General features: G+C 39.1%; 1 protein-coding gene across 1 annotated transcript in view; it reads left to right on the top strand.

The window, feature by feature from the left end:
- Positions 1 to 22,480, top strand: part of TSPAN8 (tetraspanin 8) — a 48,668-nt gene that overhangs the window by 10,104 nt on the left and 16,084 nt on the right. Inside the window, exons 2-3 of the mRNA XM_036457559.2 lie at positions 6,024 to 6,191; positions 19,816 to 19,878. Of these exons, the coding sequence (XP_036313452.1) occupies positions 6,132 to 6,191; positions 19,816 to 19,878 (123 nt within the window). The 5' untranslated portion in view covers positions 6,024 to 6,131. The remainder of the gene's footprint in view (positions 1 to 6,023; positions 6,192 to 19,815; positions 19,879 to 22,480) is intronic.

The raw sequence follows: 22,480 nt of genomic DNA, 5'->3' as shown, positions 1-22,480 counted from the left end.
TCATGCACCGGGCCTCTAGTCTGTAAATAAAAATTTTCTCTTGGAGGGATTTGGTAATGATTAGGCAAAAACTGGATAAGTGTGGTAGCCCCTATGGCTGTCACAAGCAAGCAGCTGTTCTGTTTCTTCATTCTATTTGTCACCCTGTCCTTCTATCTCTCTCACCTTCTTAAATTAAGTTTCAATTCAAATGCAAAATTACCATGATAGAACTATAGAAGTATTATGGATCAAATCCTAAAGGTTGAAGCCTGTCTGTCACTTGAATCACAAAACCTTTCTGGTTTTACAACATTCCCAAATGATCAAATGAGTAGAAAGAATGGTTTCCCATCCTATCTCTTCCTTGAACACACACCTGGACAATATTTGGAAGAATGAAAGTGTGAAACTTTCATATCGTACCCTTTAACCTTGCTATGATAGGCTCTGATTTCACATTTCTTTGACCACATCTTTCTCTAGACCCTATTGTCATATAGTACCTCACAGAAAAATGTGAGTATTTGCAATTTCAAATGTGAATAACTTTGTCTGACATCCAAGTGGCAACAAGCTTTCTCTCATCTATATACATATATATTAGAGGCCCGGTGCACAAAATTTGTGTGGGGGGTTTTGTGGGGTGGGTCTGGGTCCCTCAGCCCAGCCTGCACCTCTTGCAATCCAGGATCTTTCAGGGAATGTCTGACTGCTAGGTTAGGCCTGATCCCACAGGAATCTTTGCGGATTGGGCCTAAACCAGCACTAGGACAACCTCTCACAGTCCAGGACTGTGGCTCCTAACTGCTTGCTTGCCTGCCTGATCACCTCTAACCACTCACCTGCCTGCCTGATCACCCCTAACCGCTTAAGTCAGACATCCCCTGAGGAGTCCCAGATTGTGAGAGGGTGCAGGTGGGCTGAGGAACCTCCCTAACCCTATGCACAAATTTTATGCACTGGGCCTCTAGGATAGGATAAAAGCCAAGTGACAAGAATGACTGGAATGACCATGCACTCCAGCCGACCAACCAGCCTGATTGGGTGCAGGGTCAGCCAGCCAACCTCACACAGCCCCTCCCCCAGCTGGTTTAGCTCCCAATTAGCACCCCCCAACCCCATTCAGAGGCAGAGCCAGCCAGCCAACCTCCCAGCTGGACCCCACTGATGCACAAATTCGTGCACCTAATACATAAAATAAAAGAATATAATATTTCCTCTAAAACATGATTTTTTTTTCTTCAGTATATACTCCACAGACAAATATATTGGGTAACTAGATTTTGGGAATAAAAGCATCATTGTTATATTTTTGTTTCAGAAATCTAGTTACCTAATATATTTGTGTACATAGATAATAAAATTCCCCATGGGGCAAATATTTTTGTCTTGTTTCTTAAGCTGCTATATCTCCAGCACCTAGTATAGTGCTTTGAATATAGTAGGCTTACAGTACATTTGTTGAATGAATTATTGGGTGTATCTAATAGAAGGAAACATGATGTCATGATGAAAATATAAACCACTATATATGCCTGCTTTCTAGTTCAAGTCTCAAAGGTAAGCCTGATTTGCTTGTGACTCAGAGGAAATGCCAGATTTTGCATAGGGTATCTGATGGTTCTATTTATGCTCTTTACTCTGAGCACAAGGAATCTCTCTCTTTTTCCTGTCAGGGTTCCCATACTGCTATCAAAACTCAGTTTCAGAAGACTGCCTCTTGGAGAGTTTTCATGATTAATCAGACCTGAATCTTCATCTTGCTTTTTCTAGTGCATTTCCTGTGAGTGATAGCAATTGACATGAGGGGAGCATTTGGAAAACTTTATCTAAACTTATTGAAACTCTCCTTCTGCTCCTTCCTTCAGTTGTTATTTCCTGTGACATCCCACTCTCCATGTCTCTCCTTCCTGGCCTGGTCTTTCCCTGGGACTAAGATTTATTACTTACACTCTCCAATCCCTCCCTACCATGGCCTTCTACTGTTAAATATCTGTTAACCCAATTTCTCAAGATACGTTGATAACTGACTCAAAATCTTAGAACTTATCTCAAGAAATAGCTGATGCAAGGATACTGATCTGATCACATGAGGCTTTATTTCTGGAAAGTGCTCTGACATTAGCCAATGATGTGAATTTGGGCTACTCAATCCCTCTGAGTCTACTTTCTCTCTCTCTCTCTCTCTCTCTCTCTCTCTCTCTCTCTCTCTCTCTCTCTCTCTCTCTTTTAAATATATTTTATTGATTTTGTACAGAGAGAAAGGGAGAGAGATAGAAACATTAATGAGAGAGAGTCATTGATCAGCTGCCTCTTGCACACCCCCTACTGGGGATATGCCCGCAACCAAGGTACATGCCCTTGACCGGAATCGAACCCGGGACCCTTCAGTCCCCAAGCCGATGCTCTATCCATTGAGCCAAACCGGTCTCAGCTGAGTCTACTTTCTCATGTATAAAGTGTGAGGGTTGGTCTAGGTTAGTGTTTCTTTTCTTTTAAAAAAATATTTTTATTGATTTCAGAGAGTAAGAGAGAAACAGAAACATCAAGGATGAGAGAGAATCATTGATTGGCTGCCTCCTGCAGGTTGGACCGAGCCCACAACCCAGGCATGTACACTTGACCGGATGGAACCTGGGACCCTTTGGTCCACAGGCTGATGCTCTACTGAGCCAAACTGGCCAGGGCTAGGTTAGTGTTTCTGTAAGTAAGTGCTATAACACTGGTCCAAGAATATATCTTTCAAAAATATGTTCTAAATATATATATATATATATATATATATATATATATATATATATACACACACAATATATATGTATATGTATATGTGTGTGTGTGTGTGTGTGTGTGTGTGTATTCTGAGGTCACATTTGTTTGGAAATCTCTGTGTACTTTGCCACCTTCTTATCTATTGGCAAGTTAACATCTTGACAAGTCCTGAATTAAGAAACTATTTTTCTTTACCTGATAACTTACTTTTTTTTATGGGGGAGGACTAACGTGTTGGTAGTTCCATATAACTCTATAAAGGAATCCCTAGTGGAACTTTCTGGGAATCTTGGCTGCAATTATATATTCCTTCATCTCCAATGTCAGCTGCTGTCAGTATAGAGATAAGTAGGTCAGGATTTTGGTCTTTCAGGCATAAAAGATCACATAGAACAGAGATAAAAATCCATGTTACAAGGGATGGCAATTTTAGACTAAAGGTGTTTTGTTTTGTTTTTTGTTTTTTGTTTTTGTTTTTGTTTTCAATTTATAATGGGTATGAATATTGAGAAGCAAGGTTTTCCCAGAGTAGGTAAGGAAGTGCCACAGATGAAGTGCCATTTGAACTGAGCACGAGGAGTGTCTGTAATAACTCACCAGGTGGAGAAAGTGGGAAAGGGTATTCCAGGCAGCTGGAATGACATGGCGCAGAGGGATAAAATACCAGCGTATGTTCTAGTCCTGGGAAACACGTTTGTGGTTCTGGAGCCTAGAAGTGAAGGCTGCCTGGGGAGAAAGGAGTGAGACGAAGGTCTGGGAGGTGGTAGGGGTCTGCCTACCATGTGCTTTCACTGTCCACTCTGAGCCTGTAATTTACCCAGTGGGTAACCGGAAAGCATCCTTAGCTTGGTTCCTAAACAGGGAAATTAGATGATCAATAAGTATTTGACAAAGAGAATTCTGGAAAGCAAAGGAGAACATTAGAGTAATGAGAGAACATTCTAGAGTGCTAGGCAAATATGGGAGAAGGGGAGAGAAGTAGGGAAACTATTATGCTATTGAAGTGGTTCACGTAAGAGATGACAAAAGGCTGAATAATGACAGTGGTGAATGAATGAAGTGGAGGAAACAGATTTGAAGAAAATTTAGAAGCTCAACAGATTGTGTGATAGGACATGAGACAAGAAAGAAGACAAAATGCAAAAATGATTCTATGGTGTTTAGCTTGGGCAAATGTGTTTTCTCAAACTTCCTGGGACAGGAATTTCGGGAGTGAACTGTTTCATATAGATTTTCAATTGGACTGGGGAATCTATTACATTGAGTACTTTTCCTGAAAAACACATCCATTGGTTTTTGTGTTTCAGAGTCCAATTATGATTTAAACTAAAGATTATAATTTTTTAAAGGAAATTCAGCATCTATAAAAATAAATCTATTCCAAACTGAAATTTGGTAAACACTCAATTACATGCTTGTCAACAAAATAATATTTTAACCTATATGTTTCCTTTGATAAATAAAAACCAAATCCATTTGAATTTTCATTTAGTTAAAAACTCTTTCTTCTTTTAGCCACGGATAATCCTAAATGTACTGATATCTCAATAGCTGAAATTTCAAAATAATTTCCATTTTCTAGGAGGAAACAGCAGAGAACACCAATACTTATAGTGATTTCAATGTTAAGAAATACTTTCAAAAATTAGTTCTACATTTGGGCCTTGACACTAAATGTTATTGCTACTAATACATGAAAAACATATTAAGTTTATAATCAAGTATTGGGATTGTTTCAAAAGCATCTTTGTATGCCAGTAAAAGTTAGAAAAATATTCTTTCAACTATTCACATTTTTTTTTAGAAGTTCATGATTGCTTATTGTATAGAACATAACAAAGATTTTAAAGAATTATTTTTTTTCTAAAAAAAACCTTTTGAAGTACAGGGTTCTTTTATTTCGGGGGGTGGGGGGGGAGGCAGGGAACCCTTCTTTGTAGAGGCAGGATGTGGAGACTAGCATGACCCAAATTGTTTACACAAAAGCAGTCCACACCTCCCTAATTAGGTCAGAAAATTTTGCCTTTACCTGCAACAGCTGCCTTCTATTAGTACTGGAAACAAACTCTGCAATCTATGGTCATTGAACTATGACCACCTTCTCTTTTTGAAAAAAAAAAATTTTTTTTTTTTTTTTTTTTTTTTTTCTGTCCAAGAGACCCGGAATCCAGAAATTGAATTGGTGGTGAGGAGCTTCGATAGACATAACTTATCAGGGTTCACCTTATAAACAAACTGACTTATCAGAAAGGCAACACATTATAAAATGAATGCGATAAGGGAAGTCAGAGAGTGACTCCTGAGAATTTTCCCCCCCTTTTACATCGTAAAGAAATAAAGATAAAAATGGAATGTTCTTATGTTGCATTTGAAGAAGCGCCATGACATTGTTTTGAAATACAGTTAGAAACTTTGGAAAGCAGGTACAAGTAATGGTTGTTACCACTATTCTGGGGTTAAGGATAAAAGGCTTCTATGTCAGTTTGGGCAGGTTTCTAAATGCATTTTATTGCATCTGAAAGAAATTTGCATTCTGGAGGAAAATGCAATGCAAAAATGAGTTGAGACACAATGTCGCTTTATCTCAAAGCAAAGCAACCTTATTTCCTTCCCTGTAGTTGAAATAGAGGGCAGGCAAGTCAGGTTGTGGTTTCTGAAATCCATCCACCTACCGTAGGATCGGATCGTAGTATGTAGGATCATAGCATCGCTGTGCCATTCTCTCCAGGGTTCAGTGCCACTCCTTTAACTTGATATCTGTTTACTTTAGAGCAGCGTTTTTCAACCGCTGTTCCGCGGCACACTAGTGAGATGTTGCCTGGTGTGCCCTAGGTGCAGACAAGACAAGAATTTTATAATTTTTCACTATTTTGTTTACTTAATATTTCATAATAAAGTAATTATAAAATACTTTCTTTGTGTTTATTTGATTCCTATTCAAGAGAATTACTTTATATATAGTCAATATAGGCACAGAGTTAAATTTTTTAACATTTTCTAAAGGTGGTGTGCCTCGTGATTTTTTTCATGAAACAAGTGTGCCTTTGCCCAAAAAAGGTTGAAAAACACTGCTTTAGAGGAGGCAGTTTTTGAAAAAAGGATCATAAATATCCTGGCCTGGTGCCCCAGAGCCATGACAAGCAAAAGAACACACTTGCCTAGAGATAGCCCTTGAGATATTTAAATGTGTGGGTTAATTTTTTTATCGACTTTAATAACTAGATTACCAGCCCCCCCTCACTTCTTTGCTTTCTATTTCTGCTCTGAAGCCTCCAGCACAGAAATCTCTGCAGGCAAATTACTCCTGAGCACATTGCCGGACAATCCTATAACGAACAGCTAACCTCTCAGCATCTGATTCCCGATCCTTTTCCGACATGGCAGGTGTGACTACCTGTATAAAATATTCAATGTTTATCTTCAACTTCTTTTTCTGGGTAAGTGTTTTTTCTTTTAATTATCAATTTTATGCAACAAAGGGGATCTTGATATAAATATCATAAAGGATAACAGGCTCTGTACTAGAGAAATAAGAGGAGGAGGAAAATGTATTTTCCATTTATTTGTTTGGATTTGTTTGTTCTTTCATTGAAAAGGAGCCAATGTCTCAAGAAAGAGCACCTCAGGATCTGTGAGGATAAACATTTTGCAACTATTTTGATATTGTTGCAAAAACAATCACAGGGGGGAAAAATACCCCTTAATTAAAGGATAGTTATTCTTAGTTGTATATCATGCAGGCCTCCCGGTCTTGGGACCCTGTGGGAAAATTCTGATCTGATTTCACCTGGATGGAGCCCAAGCCCTTTACATCTGGGGTTGAAGCAGGTGGATGGTGGGATGTCAGCGAAGATAAAGGCCTGAGAAAAGGATTGTTTTCAGAAACCCACAGAAGAAACAATGGGTCATAAAGAACTTGAGAAGGAAACAATAAAAGTATTTAATCGTGAAAAGGTGAAACTAAGCCACTCGGTTTGTATCAGCAATTGAAAGTTAGGATTTTGATGTGTCATCACCCCACCTTTTAATCAACAGGTTCAGTATTTTAGCAAGTTCTCTTGTTTCCCTTAAAGGTCTATTGACATAAGACATAGCAAATACATTGGTAAGTGGAATCTAACACTGGAAAATGGAAAAGTTAAGATATGGAAAGGCAATAAAGTAAAGGGCAGGCAGGGAGGTAGGAAAACTGACATTATTTTTCGTATATATGGTGCAATTTTAGATTGTTCCAAGGAAATAATCATTTTGTATACTGATTTAAAAACTGGCTAATGCAGTATAAGCAGAGGAGAGTTGTGGTTTTGTTTTTTTACCTGGTTACCTCCAGTAAACAGGCAGCTGGTATCTAAATCTGTTCTATTACACTAATGGTATACTTAATTAAACAATAACTATAAGAATACAGTCTTATTGTACAGACTGACTTTCCATTCAACATCCAGTCGCCATAATGAGTACAGATGATACGCAGAAGTTAGAGAGCATATTAATAGATAAAATAAAAAAAAGGTTTGTTCTTTGTACTTTCTCTTTTCTCTAAAACAGTGGGCTGCCTTTGTACAATAACTAGTAAATGAAGCACATGAATATATGCTGGTTTTTTAAGTTAGTCCTGACAAATTTCTTTCCTTGGATGTTTAAAATTGATTAAACATCGAGAGTAGAATGTAAATAAGGAAATGGCTTGTTTTGTTTTTAGCTTTTTATTACAGAGAACTTTAAACATCCACATAACAGGACAGGGACAATCAACGCCACCGTCTAACCCCAGTAGCCATGAAACCTTTGTAAATATTTTCCTGTTCATGGTCTTGTCCAACTACCCCAGCCCATATTATTTTGAAGCACATTTTGGATATAGCATTTCATCTGTAAATATTTTAGTGTATATATCTCTAAAAGATAATTCTTCTAAAAAATGTAACCGCCATGTCATTATCACACTAAAAACAGTAACAATTTCTTAATTGATTACCAAATACCCATCCAGGGTTCAAATTTACCGTGGCTTTGTAAATGTCCCTGTTTGAATCAGAATCCAGAAAAGGCCCACACACTGATAAAGCTTTTACATCCATTTTCACATTTAGATTATCCCTCCATCTTTAGGTCTTCTTCCCACCCCCCTTGAAATTTATGTACTGGTGTGTGTTGTCTTGTCAGTTTTCACAATCTGGATTTTGCTATCATATTTTGCCACAGTGTATACAGATGAACACATTTCCCATTCTCTGTATTTGCTCTAATTTAATAGGCACATCAAGCAACTTGAAAAAATTCAGGTTATTTATTTTCTCAGATCTATAGTAATAAAAGGGTAATATGCTAATTATATGCTAATTAGACAGGAAGACCTTTGGGAGACTGGCTAGGGAAGGCAATTGGGGGCCATGAGGCCAGCAAGGGAGGGCATTTGGGGGTGAGCAGGCCAGCAGGGGGGGAGGGCAGTTGGGGACAAGCAGGCTGGAAGGCAGAGTGGTTAGGGATGATCAGGCAGGCAGGCAGGCAGGTGAACGATTAGGAGCCAGAAGCCCCAGATTTTGAGAGGGGTCCCAGATTGGAGAGGGTGCAGGCTAGGCTGAGGGACCCCTCCCCCCTGCACTAATTTCATGCACTGGGCCACTAGTATAACTACATTATAAGTGATACTGTGTTCTTTCATCAGGAGGTATATAATGTTTGAACATGTTACTTTTGATGATGTTAGTAGACACAGATACTCAAGAGAACCTAAATCCTTAGTTCTGTAAGAGTTTCAAATGAGTGATATTACATTTCTATTATTTTTCCTTTATTTATTAGCTACAATGTTTTTCATGAAGGGAAATGTATCATTGACTCATTGGTTGCCAGTGGTACCCAGTTTTTATTTTAAAAGGCAGCACAAATGTTTCTTATTTGTTATCCAGCAGATTTCAAAATGATGAGCTAAGTTTTTGGTATCATACAACAAGTATAAGCAAGTATTTTCTTTAAGTAGCTAATGCAATAATACTTTTAAAAGCCATCAGAGTTCTCATCTTCATTGATGCATAATTTATTCCATCTTTGGCCAGTGGGAGCATCCTTAAAAGTTGTCTCCTGAATTTTTTTTTACCATGATCTTTAGAACTTTGATAACTTCTTCACTACCAGGTATGACAAGATATTTCAAGCTCACTTCCCTATTTCCTGTCCCAGCCTGGATTCAGCTATTTTTTCAAAAAGTACTGATACCCATTTTTTTTTTAAACTATAACCATTGTCTTTTCATGGTACAGAATATGTCTCATTTAAACAAACCAAAATATGAATATGCCAATAAGTGCATGTTTTCTATTTTAATAACATGTCCCAGTAGTAATCCTCATTATGAAATTACTAGAGGCCTAGCACATGAAAATTCATGCGTGAGTACGGTCCGTAGGCCTGGCCATGTGATCAGGGCCATCTTCCCCGGCTTCTGACAGCTGGCCACACCCTCTTCCACCACCCACCTCTGGGTCCCCATTCGCCGTCAGGTAATCAGAGCGGGCTGGCCAGGAAGAGGCACCAAGAGGTCGCAGTTCCAGCCTGCTTGCTGGCCCTGTCCCTGCCACTGGTTTCCCTCCGTGTGTGGATTGACCGGCGGGTTGGGGGCCTTGGCCTGGCACTTCCACATACCCAGCCACTCACCCCTGGTTCTTCATTTGCCATTGGGCGATGGGTGCCTGCCGGCCAGGGAAAGGGACCAAGAGGTGGTCAGTGTGCCTCATAGTGACTGGTCCAGTGGTCGTTCTGGTCATTCTGCAATTAGGGTCAATTTGCATATTACCCTTTTATCATATAGGATGAAACAGTGGAAATATATCTCTTTTGTAAAAATACAGCATACAAAGTGCAAACATCAGAGGTCAGTACAAATAGGTAAGCAGGAATATGGAATAAATCTGAATTTTAAATTACTCTGATAAAGACGGTGTAAGAAATGGGTATGCTATAGGTTCAGCATAATCCATTTAAGAGCAGAGTTCAAGATGAGTTGTGGACACCTCTACCATGCTGTTACTTGACATTACTCTTGCTTCCCTGGGGTGCTCTGATTATTGTATGGGTATCATTATTTCTTTGTTTTTCTGATAATGAAGACAAAGTCTGATGCTGTAGATTTCAGTTAGACATTTTTAACTTCTCTGGGCTGAAGGCCTTGTTCTTACCACCAGCACATTGCTGAGCTCCACAGTCTCAATATGAGCATCTTGAAATGGAGGCTTTGGATGAGAGCAACAGCTATAGAGACCAATGATAACGTCTCAGCCTCCAGGCAACATGTTTTCATTCAAAATCTAGACAGCAGGAGTAGGCTCTGAGGTTAGCGAGCCATTCCTCTTTCTATTCTTCTCTCTACCCACAACCCGGAGTTCTCAGCTGGAATTTTACAGTCCTTCCATAGGAAATTAGCAATTTGTCACATTCCTAATGTTTACTTACACAAAATTTCAAGGGCCCCACTGATGTGGTTTTCGTATAGATATCCAGGGCCTTATGTTTTTAAATGCATTCTTTCTGGTGTAACTTGTGAAACTAAGCCTTTGCAAAGTAGGGCCAGATGTTGAAATATCTGTAAGATATGCATATGGTCACTTAAGTTAAACATACTGGCTTCTTTTGTGAGAGAACTTGAGATATGCCACACAAATATGCTGTGATTTCCATTTGTTAGAATTAGTCATTGAAGAAAAACATGTGAAAGTGAGTATCACTTCTAGTCACTCATGCTAGAGGGTGGTGTGAGTTGCAGTGTCTTGCAAATGATGCAAATAACAGATAGATTATAGGCACACAACCTATTTCTCTAGTCTTTTGTCAAAACAGATGAACTGCCCACCATTCCTTTTGATCCCCTCAGATGAGCCAGGCTGGGGGGTACTGTAGATGCTTGAGATGTCTTAGAAGTCTGGGGGAGCTTGGAACACAGGGCCTTGGGCTCATGGGTGCAGAGGAGCCATTGCCGGTGGCAGAGAGCCATGGAGAGGCCAGCTCTGTGTGAAGGAAAGCAGAGTGAAGGAATGTTACCGATGGCAAATGAGGTGAAGTAAGAAGGAGGAGCCAATATGTAAAGCCAAATGGATCCACAAGTGAGAAAAGCCCATGCATGCACGAAGCAGTTTGAAGAGAGCAGAAGGAAGCTAGAGTTTGGAGCGTGTCCAGAAACCAGCATTTTGATGTTCATCATTGTGTTTTATGTGGTGCCTGGGTCTCTACATTAGATGTTCTGAGAGCAATTAAAAGAGTTGATGCAGAACAGACATAACTAGGAGATAGCCTGTATTAGAAAATAGGGCACAATTATATTTCATTCTGTCCGCTGATAAATTCCCTCAAGATAAAAATTTGACCATGGAAGAAATGTGTGAGCTTTGTAAATAAAGCAGTTGTCTGCCAGTATGCAATCTGTGTGGTACTATAACAATGACAAAAGGCATCAGAGCCCAGTGGTTGAGCACTCAGGCTCAACTCAGCTCCTTCCTCACCAGCTGTGTGGCAGCAAAATTAGTTAACCTGTCTGTGCCTTACTGTTCCTCATCTGTAACATGGGGGTGGTAGTGGTATCTTCCTCATGAGGCTGTTGTGAGATTAAGTGATTTAATTTCTATAAAGAACTCAGAATAACACTAAATAAATGTTTAAAAACAAACAAAAACTACAGCCAATATTGTATAGGCATTTTAAAAGATATATTTTTATTGATTTCAGAGAGGAAGGGAGAGGAAGAGGAAGAGAGAAACACCAGTGATGTGAGGGAATTATTGATCCGTTGCCTCCTGCATACCCACTACTGGGGATCAAGCCCACAATCCAAGTACGTGCCGTGACCGGGAATCAAACCATGATCTCCTGGTTCATTAGTCAACCACTGAGCCACACCGGCTGGGGTTTATAGGCATTTTTATGAGACAAAAATATAAAACCATTGTGCATAGTGATGAATACATCCCAATGTTGAATTTTCAAGCAAAGGGTGAAAAAAAATGTCAAAATTATGAATAAGGCAGAAATTCTTCTATCATAAATTAAGGGAATGGAAGGAAAGCATGTTTTGTAAACAGACAGATGGATTCAACTCCTGATTTCACTCACATCAGTTTGTGGCCTGGAACATGTTCCCTGACTTTTCTGTGCCTTGGTCTCTGCACTTGTAAAATGTGGGTGATCGGTTTATTTGTCTGGATTCACTGAGATGTTTTATGAATGCCTATAACCAAGGATTGACATACAATAATAGCTCAGGTTACAGTCTTTTCCCCAAGTCCAACCATCATACTGCATTTTAATTTAAAAATATTGGAATCTGGTGTGATAGTCTTTTATACATGATGGTCTTTAAATATAATTTTAGCCCTCCTCTGACCCTCTGCTAGTCTCATAGTGCCAGAAATCTGTATATTTTTATAGCTATAGGAATATGCTCACCCTACATTTGACCTCTGCTTTGAGTACCCAGGGCCAATGGCTTCACTTTCCCTCCCCAAATGGCCCTGGGTGGTCAGCAGGGAGCTATTTGCCAGGAATGAGGACAAATTGTCACAGATCTGGCTTGCAGGCTGAGATATCCATACCCATCCAGGTATACCCTCAGAATTTAAGACAGAGCCTGCAAATTTAAGTGAGGGAGGGGGCCTGGGCCACCTCCTACTGTGAGTGAACTCTGAAAATTCTAAATCAAACCTTGTCGTTCAGGTCATTAAGTGGGTACATTTGCGACAGCAGGAGGATGGAGCACGTTTTGTATATATTTATCACTTGAGTTATAACTTCTCAATGTGGAGACCTGTGGTCTGTTATTTGTATTCTTGTCCCAGGCCCTGCAAATGTACTTTGAAACAAAGTGCTAAAAAAATTTCTGAATGTGCATCATTTTATCATTCAGAGACATTAGGATACCAATCAAATGCTGAACATTCAACTCGCTTTATATATTTTGAAGTTATGTGAATTTTAGTGATTTTATGCTTCAGGAAAGATAACCTGAAGTGTGCTTACCCAGGACCCATTTGTGTCAGAAGGAGATGTGGTTGATTTCTTTCCCTTGAATTTAGAGATATTTAAAATTAGAATTTGCAGTAGTTATATGGGGTTCTTGGCTTACTTCAGAAGTTTAGAAAATGCACATGAATGCAACCACAGGGACACACCACTGTGCTTAATACATATTAATATAGTATCATTCATAAGGAAGGTAGAAAACACAAAATATCACTCATAGTAGCGGAGCCTGCTAAGAATTAAAGGTTTTAATTTACTCCTTTGGTTTAGAGCACTAGAAAATCCAATATTATCTGAAGGCTGGGGGCCGACCTGGTAAGGCACAGGGGCATTAGGCCATGCCTGCAGAGAAAATGCACAGCAACCTCCCTCCAACAGGAGATCTGAGAATTAATATATCCCCTGTTGTTAGAGAGTGAAGCAAATTAATAAGAAAATAGAAACAGTTTCAATAAAGAATGAATAAGGGCTGGCTGACATGTCTCAGTGGTTGAGTGTCCACCTATGAACCAGGAGGTCATGGTTTGATTCCTGGTCAGGGTACATGCCAGAGGGTGTGGGCTCAATCCCCAGTGGGGGGCCTGCAGGAGGCAGCCAATCAATGATTCTCTCTCATCACTGATGTTTCTCTCTCTCTCACTCTCCCTTCCTCTCTGAAATCAATAAAAATTTTTTTAAAAAATAAAAAAATAGTGAATAAGGGAAAACCAATATAAGTGCTGATAAAAAACCCCATTGAACCAGTGAAAGGGAGTGTCACTCTGAAGCCTTAGAGGACAAGTACACATCCTGGAAAAAACACTCCAGCATCCTGAAAAAATATCAGGAAATTGGTATCCACAGGCAATGCAAGAAATAACTCCCCATGAAATGGTGGCTGGGGGTCATAAGAGAAGTTAACAGGAAAACCATAGGATGAAATGACAAGGGAAATGGATAAAATAAAGAAGTACTTTAAGTAAACCAGAAATACAATGATAAAATTAAAATCCACTCTAGAAATCACATTACATGGAGACAGTAAAATAGAATCCCAAATTGAGAAGCTCTTCAGAGGAGAATCAAAAAGAGATAAATGATGTAAAAGAAGATGAGAGATTGAGAGAACAGAGGACAGAACAAGGATCAAATTATAAAAATTCTCATGAGCAATAATTTCACAGGCCATATTATCTTATTACAATGCAATTAAACTAGACTTTTGAGTAATGGTTAACAAAAGAGGAAGCTTGATAATTAACAACAGTAGTACTGTCCCAAAATGTTAGGACTGTGCTCATGATCTCTTGCGTTCTGGGGTTATTGTAAAAACAAACCTTGTAATTATCCACATTATCTATTTGGATATTTTCTTATTCATTTTAACCTCTCAGAAGCTGCATAAGGTTTCCTGTAAGTTTACCTTAAAAGTGTCTATTTTGGACCAATAATGACATAGCTCATAATATACTCTTCCTTTTAGCATAGCACTATGTATTTCTTCAATTTTTCAAAAACACTTCGATAATCACCTAAATAAAAAGAGAATTGAGAGTGAGTAAGGATGATTGGAGGACACATTATATATGAAGATGAATGGGCTTGTTCTAAACCATTTGTTTGTATCCTGGATGCTGCTTTCCATTTTCTTCCCACCCTTTATTAGGGGGCTTGGCTGTCATAACAAAATAATATAGAGTTGATAGGTTAAACAACAAAAAAATTTTTTTCTCACAGTTCTGGAGGCTGGAAGTCTAAGATCAGGTTTAAGATCTAATTTGGTTTCTGGCGAGACCTCTCTTCCCAGCTTGCAAATGGCTGCCTTCTTTTGTGTCCTTATATGGCCTCTCCTCCCTCAATGTATACATAGAAAAGGAAAGATCTCTCTCTCTCTCTCTCTCTCTCTCTCTCTCTCTCTCTCTCTCTCTCTTTCTCTCTCTCTCTCTCGTTACAAGGTCACCAATCATATGGGTTTAGGATCTTGCCCTTATAATCTCATTTAACTTTAATTACCTCCTAAAAGCTCTACCTCAACATACAGTCACATTGGGAGTTAGGACTTCCAACATCCCAATGTAATTTAGTCTACAGCATGCTCATAAGTAAACCAAAATTACCTAATTTCTTAGCATGCTGGCTCAGATCAACAGCATCATGATTCCATAAAAAGAAAGATGTCCTGCTCTAGCCAGTGTGGCTTAGTTGATTGAGCATTGGCCTGTACACTGGCCCAGTGTGATTCCCAGTCAGGGCACATACCCAGGTTGCAAGTTTGATACCTGGTCAGGGTGCGTGTGGGAGGCAGGGGATTGATATTTCTCTTTTGCATCAATATGTCTCTCTCTTTCTCTCTCTCTAAATGAATGAATAAATAAATAAATAAATAAACAAATAAATAAAAATATTTTGAAAAAGAAAGAAAGATGTCCCATGAGAGCTGAGTGACAACCACAATAACTCATTGGGGGATGGGATGGGAGTGGAAGTAAACCTAGTCAGCTCTGCAGTGCCCACTGGGCTAACCTGGGGGCCCCACAGAACCCATTTCTTTTTATAGCCTTATCAACAGAAAGGACAGAGCTAGACATTTTTTTCTTCTTACTTTATATTCCTAATTATTTAAAACACTAGTGGCCCAGTGCACAAAATTCATGCACATTAAAAGGGAATTAACTAGAGGAAATAATTTAATATCGCTATTTGCTCTTTCTCTATACTAGTAGTGTCAGAGATGAAAGAAAATTAGTAAAATATATGAAAACCTTCTTTCTGTCAGAGTCTGGGGCAGGCCACATGACCCAGAGTCAAGTCCCCGCCCACCCACATGTACCTCAAAATCACAGGAGACCCAGACCCAGTCGGCCCCCCCACCGCTGAGCTAGATCCAGACCTGGCCAGTCCCACTCTTGTCAAGCCCCGCTGGGCAGGAGACCTAGCCTCAGGTCCCCTGGCCCTGCACCAGGCTGGGAGGCGTGGCCTGAGGGCCCCAGCCCAGACTGGGGCAGGGGACTGCCTTGAAGTTCCATGTCAAGCCCTGCCAGGTGGGGGACGTGGTCTGAGATCCCCTGTCAAGCCTCGCTAGGTGGGGTGCATGGCCTGATTTCCCCTGACCCAGCACTTGGAGGAAACCTTGAGGTCCCCTGTCAGGCCCCGGCAGGCCAGGGGGTGCAGCCTCAGGTCCCCTGGTCCGATGCTGGTCTGAGACCCTCCAGCCTGGTGCCAGGGTGGGAGGCGTGCCTGAAGTTCCCTGTCAAGCCCTATGGGGGTGGGTGGTGTAGCCTCAGGCCCCTGCTGATTGCTCGTTAAAGCTCCTTATGGGAACTTTGCTTCAGCTGTGTGTGCAGCTATCTTTGTGATGGAGTGATGGTCAATTAGCATATTCCCTCTTTATTAGATAGGATTATAAAAAGATTGGGAACAAACCCATAAATACAAACTGGAGAAGAGCTCCAAGAACTATTATTACCAATCTAAAAACAATTGGGATCAATTAGATTAGTATCAATCATGATACTAGAATGATGTTCTTGACAGAAAATCAATTTACTTTTAAAGTCATTTAATAAACTTATAAATGATTGCATGTTATTAAGACTCTGATTTTTACATATGAATTTCTTCTATAAGATGGGGATGATATATTTTAAGCATTTGTTTCTTATTTTTAGTGATGTTGTTTGAAAAAGGGATGGAAATGATAGTTTGGCCAACTTCAAAAACCCTAAGAATATTGGTCTAATTGGGAAGATTGAAGTTGGGCAAAATATTCTTGACTTATGAAATAATTGAATACTCTTTCTTTTTATTTTTTAAAAAACTATAATTTGTTAGAGCAGTTTTAAGTTCACAGCAAAATTAAGAAAGTGCAGATATTCCCATATATTCCTGGTCCCCACACATGCATAGCTTCCTCCATTACTGATATCACTTGCTACAGTGGTACATTTGTTATAATTGTTGAACCAACATTGATGCCTTATAATTGCCCAAAGACCATAGTTTACATTAGGGGTCACTCTTAGTCTTCTATAGGAGATTGGACAAATGTATAATGACAATGACATATATCCATTATATTATTATACAGAGTATTGATTCACAGGCCTAAAATCTTCAGTGCTTTGCCCATTCATTTCATCTTCCCTCTGGTAATCCCTGATTATTTGTTGTTGCTGTAGTTTATCCCTACCTGAGGTTATTTTTTCCATTGATCTTTAGAGAGAGTGGAAAAGAAGGGAAGAAGGAAAGAGAGAGAGAGAGAGAGAGAGAGAGAGAGAGAGAGAGAGAGAGAGAGAGAGAGAGAGAGAGAGAGACTGGTTGCCTCCTGCAACCCCTGCAACCCAGGTATGTGCCCTTGACCTGGAATCAAACCTCAGTGTTCTGTTGATGCTCTAACCACTTGGCAACATTGCCAGGGCAATCCCTGATCTTTTTACTGACCCCATAGTTTTGCCTTTTTCCAAATGTCACATAGTTGGGATCATACTGTATGTAGCATTTTCAGATTGGTTTCTTTCACCTAGCAATACGCAATTAAGTTTCCTTCATATTCTTTCATGGCTTGATAGCTCATTTCTTTTTAGCTCTGGGTAATATTTCATTGCCTGGATATACATAAAGAAGAACATCTTGGTGGCTTTCAAGTTTTAGCAAATATGAATAAAACTGCTATAAATACCCTAGAGCAGGTTTTTCAACTCCTTTGGGTAAATACCAAAGTGCATTTTTGCTGGATCAGATGGTAAGAGTATAAGTAGTTTGTGAGAAACTGCCAAATTGTCTTCCAAGATAGCTGTACCATTTTGCTTCTCATCAGCAATGAATGAGAATTCCTGTTGCTCCACATTCTTACCAGCTTTTGGGATTATCAGTGTTCTGATTTTGGCCATTTGTATAGGTGTGTAGTGGCATCTCATTGTTTTCATATCCTTTCTTTCTTTTTCTTTTTCTTTTTCTTTTTTTTTTCTTTTTTTTTTTTCAGAGAGGAAGAGGAACAGAGAGCTAGAAACATCGATCAGCTGCCTCCTGCACATCCCCTACTGGGGATGTGCCCGCATGATTCCAGTACATGCCCTTGACTGGAATCAAACCTGGGACCTTTCAGTCCCCAGGCTGACGCTCTATCTTTAAATGTTAATGTAACATATAATTTCCAGTGGTTGAGAAGTCTAACAGTTACCATTTGAGGGGGAAATATGATTGATTTAAAAAGATTTTGGAATAATTTGATGTCTAATTACATTGAGAAAGTGAACTTAAAGGTCACACAGAAACAAAAAATAAAGGTTTAAACAATCTTCTACTCTTAGTCTCTTAGAAATCTTAAAGTTTTCTTGATAGTGACATCAATAAATATCAGATAAGGATGATAACCATATCTATTTAGATAATTAATACTATATTCAATTAAATCTAAAAGCCAGAGCAACTATTAAGATAATCAATGTAAATCTTCTTATGAAAGAAGAAAAAGAAAGAAAATATCAGTGAACAAAGAAAATAACAAAAAATCCAACTGCTATAAAATTACAGACAATCCCAGGGAGTCTCATTATAATTTGACATAAATTTTTACAGACTTATTTATTAACAAAGAACTGCTAACATGCTTATTTCATCTTCATCTGCAAATGAAATTAGAACTAGTTGTAACAGGGAGAAGAAGTCAAGCTCCAAAGCTGTGTTTTTTTTTTTCCAATGGTTTGTATTTTATAGTGTATGCCTATGAGATAATTAAATTGTACAGCTGACTTGGTGATTGGATAAAGTGCTTTGGTTTTCCATTGCATTCCTTATCTTGTAGGAGTAGAAGCATGCGATAGAGGCAGGATTGGATCAGTAGTGCCGGATTTTCATGATATGACGATGACCTGCTAAGGGTTCTACAATAGTTTCTTTACCTGAAAAGAAGAATTTGAACCTAGATGATTTCTGAGTTCTTTTAGGGAACACAGATTCTCAGGTTATTTAGCTACTCATGGCACTCCCTAAAACCCTGGACTCTACTTCCATAGCAAACTTTATGAGAAGCCATTAGAAATGAAACTGTTGCTTTGGGATTCCAGGCATGTGGTCCAACTGTGCATGAAAACCATGAAACTGCAGGGCCACTGGGTTTCAGAGGACTCAGCCAGGTCTGTGTCAGAACACCATAAGGCCAGGATAGTCTAGAAAGTCCTCCAAGGCCTGCTGTATTTGGTATGTTACCTAGTTTGTTCTCAACATCTCTATCTAATAATAGATCTTTGATTTTTTTTTGACACCACAACATATATATCTTAAAACAAAACAAAACAAAACAAAGACCTAAAAGACAAGGGTTTTCCTTACATGAAAGTAAAATGTGTTTCACATTTTATGTGTTGGCCTTGGTCCAAATTAAATAATCTGGTAAAGTCATTAAAGGAATTTAAGACTGTAAGTACTGTTCCTCATTGTTGCTCTTCTCTGAGTAATCTTTACTACCTAAAAGCTTATTTTAAAAAGAGTTTATTTGGGTACAGAAAGTGCTATGAATGTTTGTTGCTTAACTGAAAATTTAGTCAAATGTTCTACTTTTCTCTGTCTATCTAACTGCTCATTTCTTGGATCTTGATTAATGTTTGGTAATTAGTCAGTTATTCTCCTTATTTATTTATTTATTTATTTATTTATTTATTTATTTATTTATTTTGTCTAAGACAGCTTTTCAGAGACAATCTAGGGCCTAATAAGGATATTTTGTCTTTAAACTGTTATGACTTATCTTTTGTAGGTTAAAATCTAGCTAAACCACGGAGTTAAAGTTGAAAAATGGAAAATTATCTTTCCCTGGCCCCATATTAGAGATGATCTTTTTGTCCTAGACCTATGATTGGACTGTACATGCGAAACATTATTCTTATCAAATTTACCAATTACAGTGGACCACTTTAGCAGTTACCTGCATGGGAATATGCCCTATTTATGTCTTATAGGGTATAATGGTATAATTAACAGATAGACCATTGTAACCAGATGGCTAGAGGTTTGTGGGATTAGAGTTGCAGTTTATCTTAGTTGTACTCTAATATATGCTTTTTTCTTTTCCTGCAGCTATGTGGTATTTTGATCCTGGGATTGGCAATATGGATACGAGTAAGCAGATCTGAGATAGAGGTAAATAACTAAATACAAGCTCTTTTTATCCCTAAGTAGATCATTTTTCCTATAATGATGAAAGTAATGATATAAGTGTTTCTATAGCATTTTCTTTAACTGACTCATATAATTATTTACATTGATAAGGGATTTTATACTATAATTACATTTAATTAATCAAAAGTACTCACTATGTGCCTTGCTGTGTTGGGCATGGATCTTCTGGAGACCCATGACACAGTTCTTCTGGAGAATGAAGGTGGTATTTATTCCCAAAATAGGAAGACCACAGAGAAAGTGGATGTGGGAAGGGACCTGAGTGGAAGTTAGTCTTTTCCTTCATGTGCTTACGGCCAGCCTAAAGTGTAGCCAAAAGAGAATGATCACTTTTCCTCTCCACCACGAACAATTTGTGTAGTATAAGGTATTGGCAATCATTTGGCTGATCCCAAGGTTGGATGCTGGCCCAAAGGGAAAAAAGGTACGAAATCTTCTTGGAGATTTTGCATCTGCGTCTTAAAGGCAGCAATGTGCAAAGATGGTTAATAATTACCTGAGGCCATTGGCAATGGAGGCTGGTCACACTGGTGTAACTCAACAGTTGGATGAGGATTTCCAGCTCTTTGCCATGTAGATAGGATTCGCATGTCCCTTCCCCCTCAACACACACTGTGCATTGACCTGTGGCAAAGCTCTTACCAAGGTTTCCACAGGTCTAGAGGAAGTTTAGTTCGTATATTTAGCTCTGTATCCAATTTTTGGGTTGCACAAGTGCTGTTTCTGTTCCACACCATAGTGTCACAAATGTGGAAGTGTGTGTGTTTGGGAAAAAGGATGAGGGTGTGGGGTGCTGGTTCTAATAATTTAACCCAACATCATGCCTGGCACTATTTCCTGCTTCCCTGCTTAATTTTTCTCTCCTGTCTTCTCTGAGTCACACCACCCTTCAAAGTATTATCCTTACAGCCCTCAGGACAGTTTTCTTGTTCTTTGTTGTCTGGGCTTCTGCCACTACTCAGGATCACATTATCTATGGCTAGGGCCTTTCCAAGAAACTGTACCAAAAAATTGTCACTAAGAGAAATGTTGATTCTTATTTGATGACTAGAGGCCAGATGCATGAAATTTGTGCAAGGGTGTGGGGAGGTTCCTCAGCCCAGCCTTTACCCTCTCCAATCTGGGACCCCTTGGGGAATGTCTGATTGCTGGTTTAAGCATGATCACAGGGATTGGGCCTAAACCAGCAGCCAGACATCCCTCTCACAATCTGGGACTGCTGGCTCCTAATTGCTTGTCTGCCTGATTGCCCCAACCACCTCTGCCTGTTGGCCTGATTGCCCCCAACTGCCCTTCCCTGCTGACCTGATCACCCCAACTGCCCTCCCCTGCTAGCCTGATGGCCCCTAATTGCCCTTCCCTGCTAGCCTGATGGCCCCTAACCACCTCTGCCTTGGCCCCAGACACAGTGGCTTTGTCTCAAAGGATGTCCAGAAGACAACCAGTCTAATTAGTATATTACCCTTTTATTAGTATAGATTATTAAGTTATTATTAAGCTTTCAATTAAGGTAATGAATTTTTAATTAATTAATTTTTATTGCTTATGTTAATTTTAGGTGTATATCATAGTGGGTGACATTTATATAACTTATGACGTGATCCCTCAATAAGTCTAGTATTCCTTGACATCACACATACTTATTACAATATTATTGACTATACTCCCTGTACTGTACAGGTAATGCATTTTCCATTAATTCTTATTATACCATGGTGCAGCTAAATGCCTTTTGATATAGCCTAGTTAAAAGAAAAATTATAAGAAAATTAACATTTCTTCTAAATGAGTGGCTTCCTCTCCCTTCTCCTTCCCTCTCCTCTCCTCTCCTACCCTCCCTCTCTTCCTCCCTCCCTCCCTCCCTCCCTTCTTTCCTTCCTTCCTTCCTTCCTTCCTTCCTTCCTTCCTTCCTTCCTTCCTTCCTTCCTTCCTTTCCTCTCTCTCTCTTTTACTTTTATTTCTTTTCATTTAAAAGTATGCTTTATACCATTAGAAAAAAACAGAGAATTGCAGTGGGAATTAGCTGCTTCCTCATTCTGTGTCTCACTGGGTTGAAGAAATTGGGTGAGGGACAGCTGTGGCAACTAGTTGGTAATATTTCTAATCTAGTCCATCAGGATTTCATGTGTTGTTTGCTGATAAATGTAACTGTGACTTCTTAATGGCCTTGGGCTTTGAACTTTGAGCCTATTGATGGTATTGGAAGATGCACAGACTTTCTGTTGTCTAGAAACTGATGTCTGACTTTGAGACTTAAATTAAAGCACATAAATTAACAGCCACCTATTCAGAGGGTGCTTTGCCTTTTAAGATGTGTGTACAGCCTGTATTTTATTTTACTTCACTATTCTTGGTTGATAAGGGAACATTTTCTCCCCACCTCACCCAGTGCTTCTGGTAAACATATTTGATGTTTAGTCTATTAAGAAATTACCCAGATAGAATGTATTATAGAAGTGTCTTTGAGGAGAAGAATAAATTAATAGATCTGGATAGCATCTTTAGTCACATTTTGCTTCTTGTCCTCTGCCAGGTTCTAACTCTGAACAAAAGTCATTACCTT

Source organism: Pipistrellus kuhlii, unplaced genomic scaffold (genome assembly GCF_014108245.1).
Source record: "Pipistrellus kuhlii isolate mPipKuh1 unplaced genomic scaffold, mPipKuh1.p scaffold_m20_p_3, whole genome shotgun sequence".
Classification (NCBI taxonomy): Eukaryota; Metazoa; Chordata; class Mammalia; order Chiroptera; family Vespertilionidae; genus Pipistrellus; species Pipistrellus kuhlii.
This window is presented reverse-complemented; position numbering and strand designations above follow the sequence as displayed.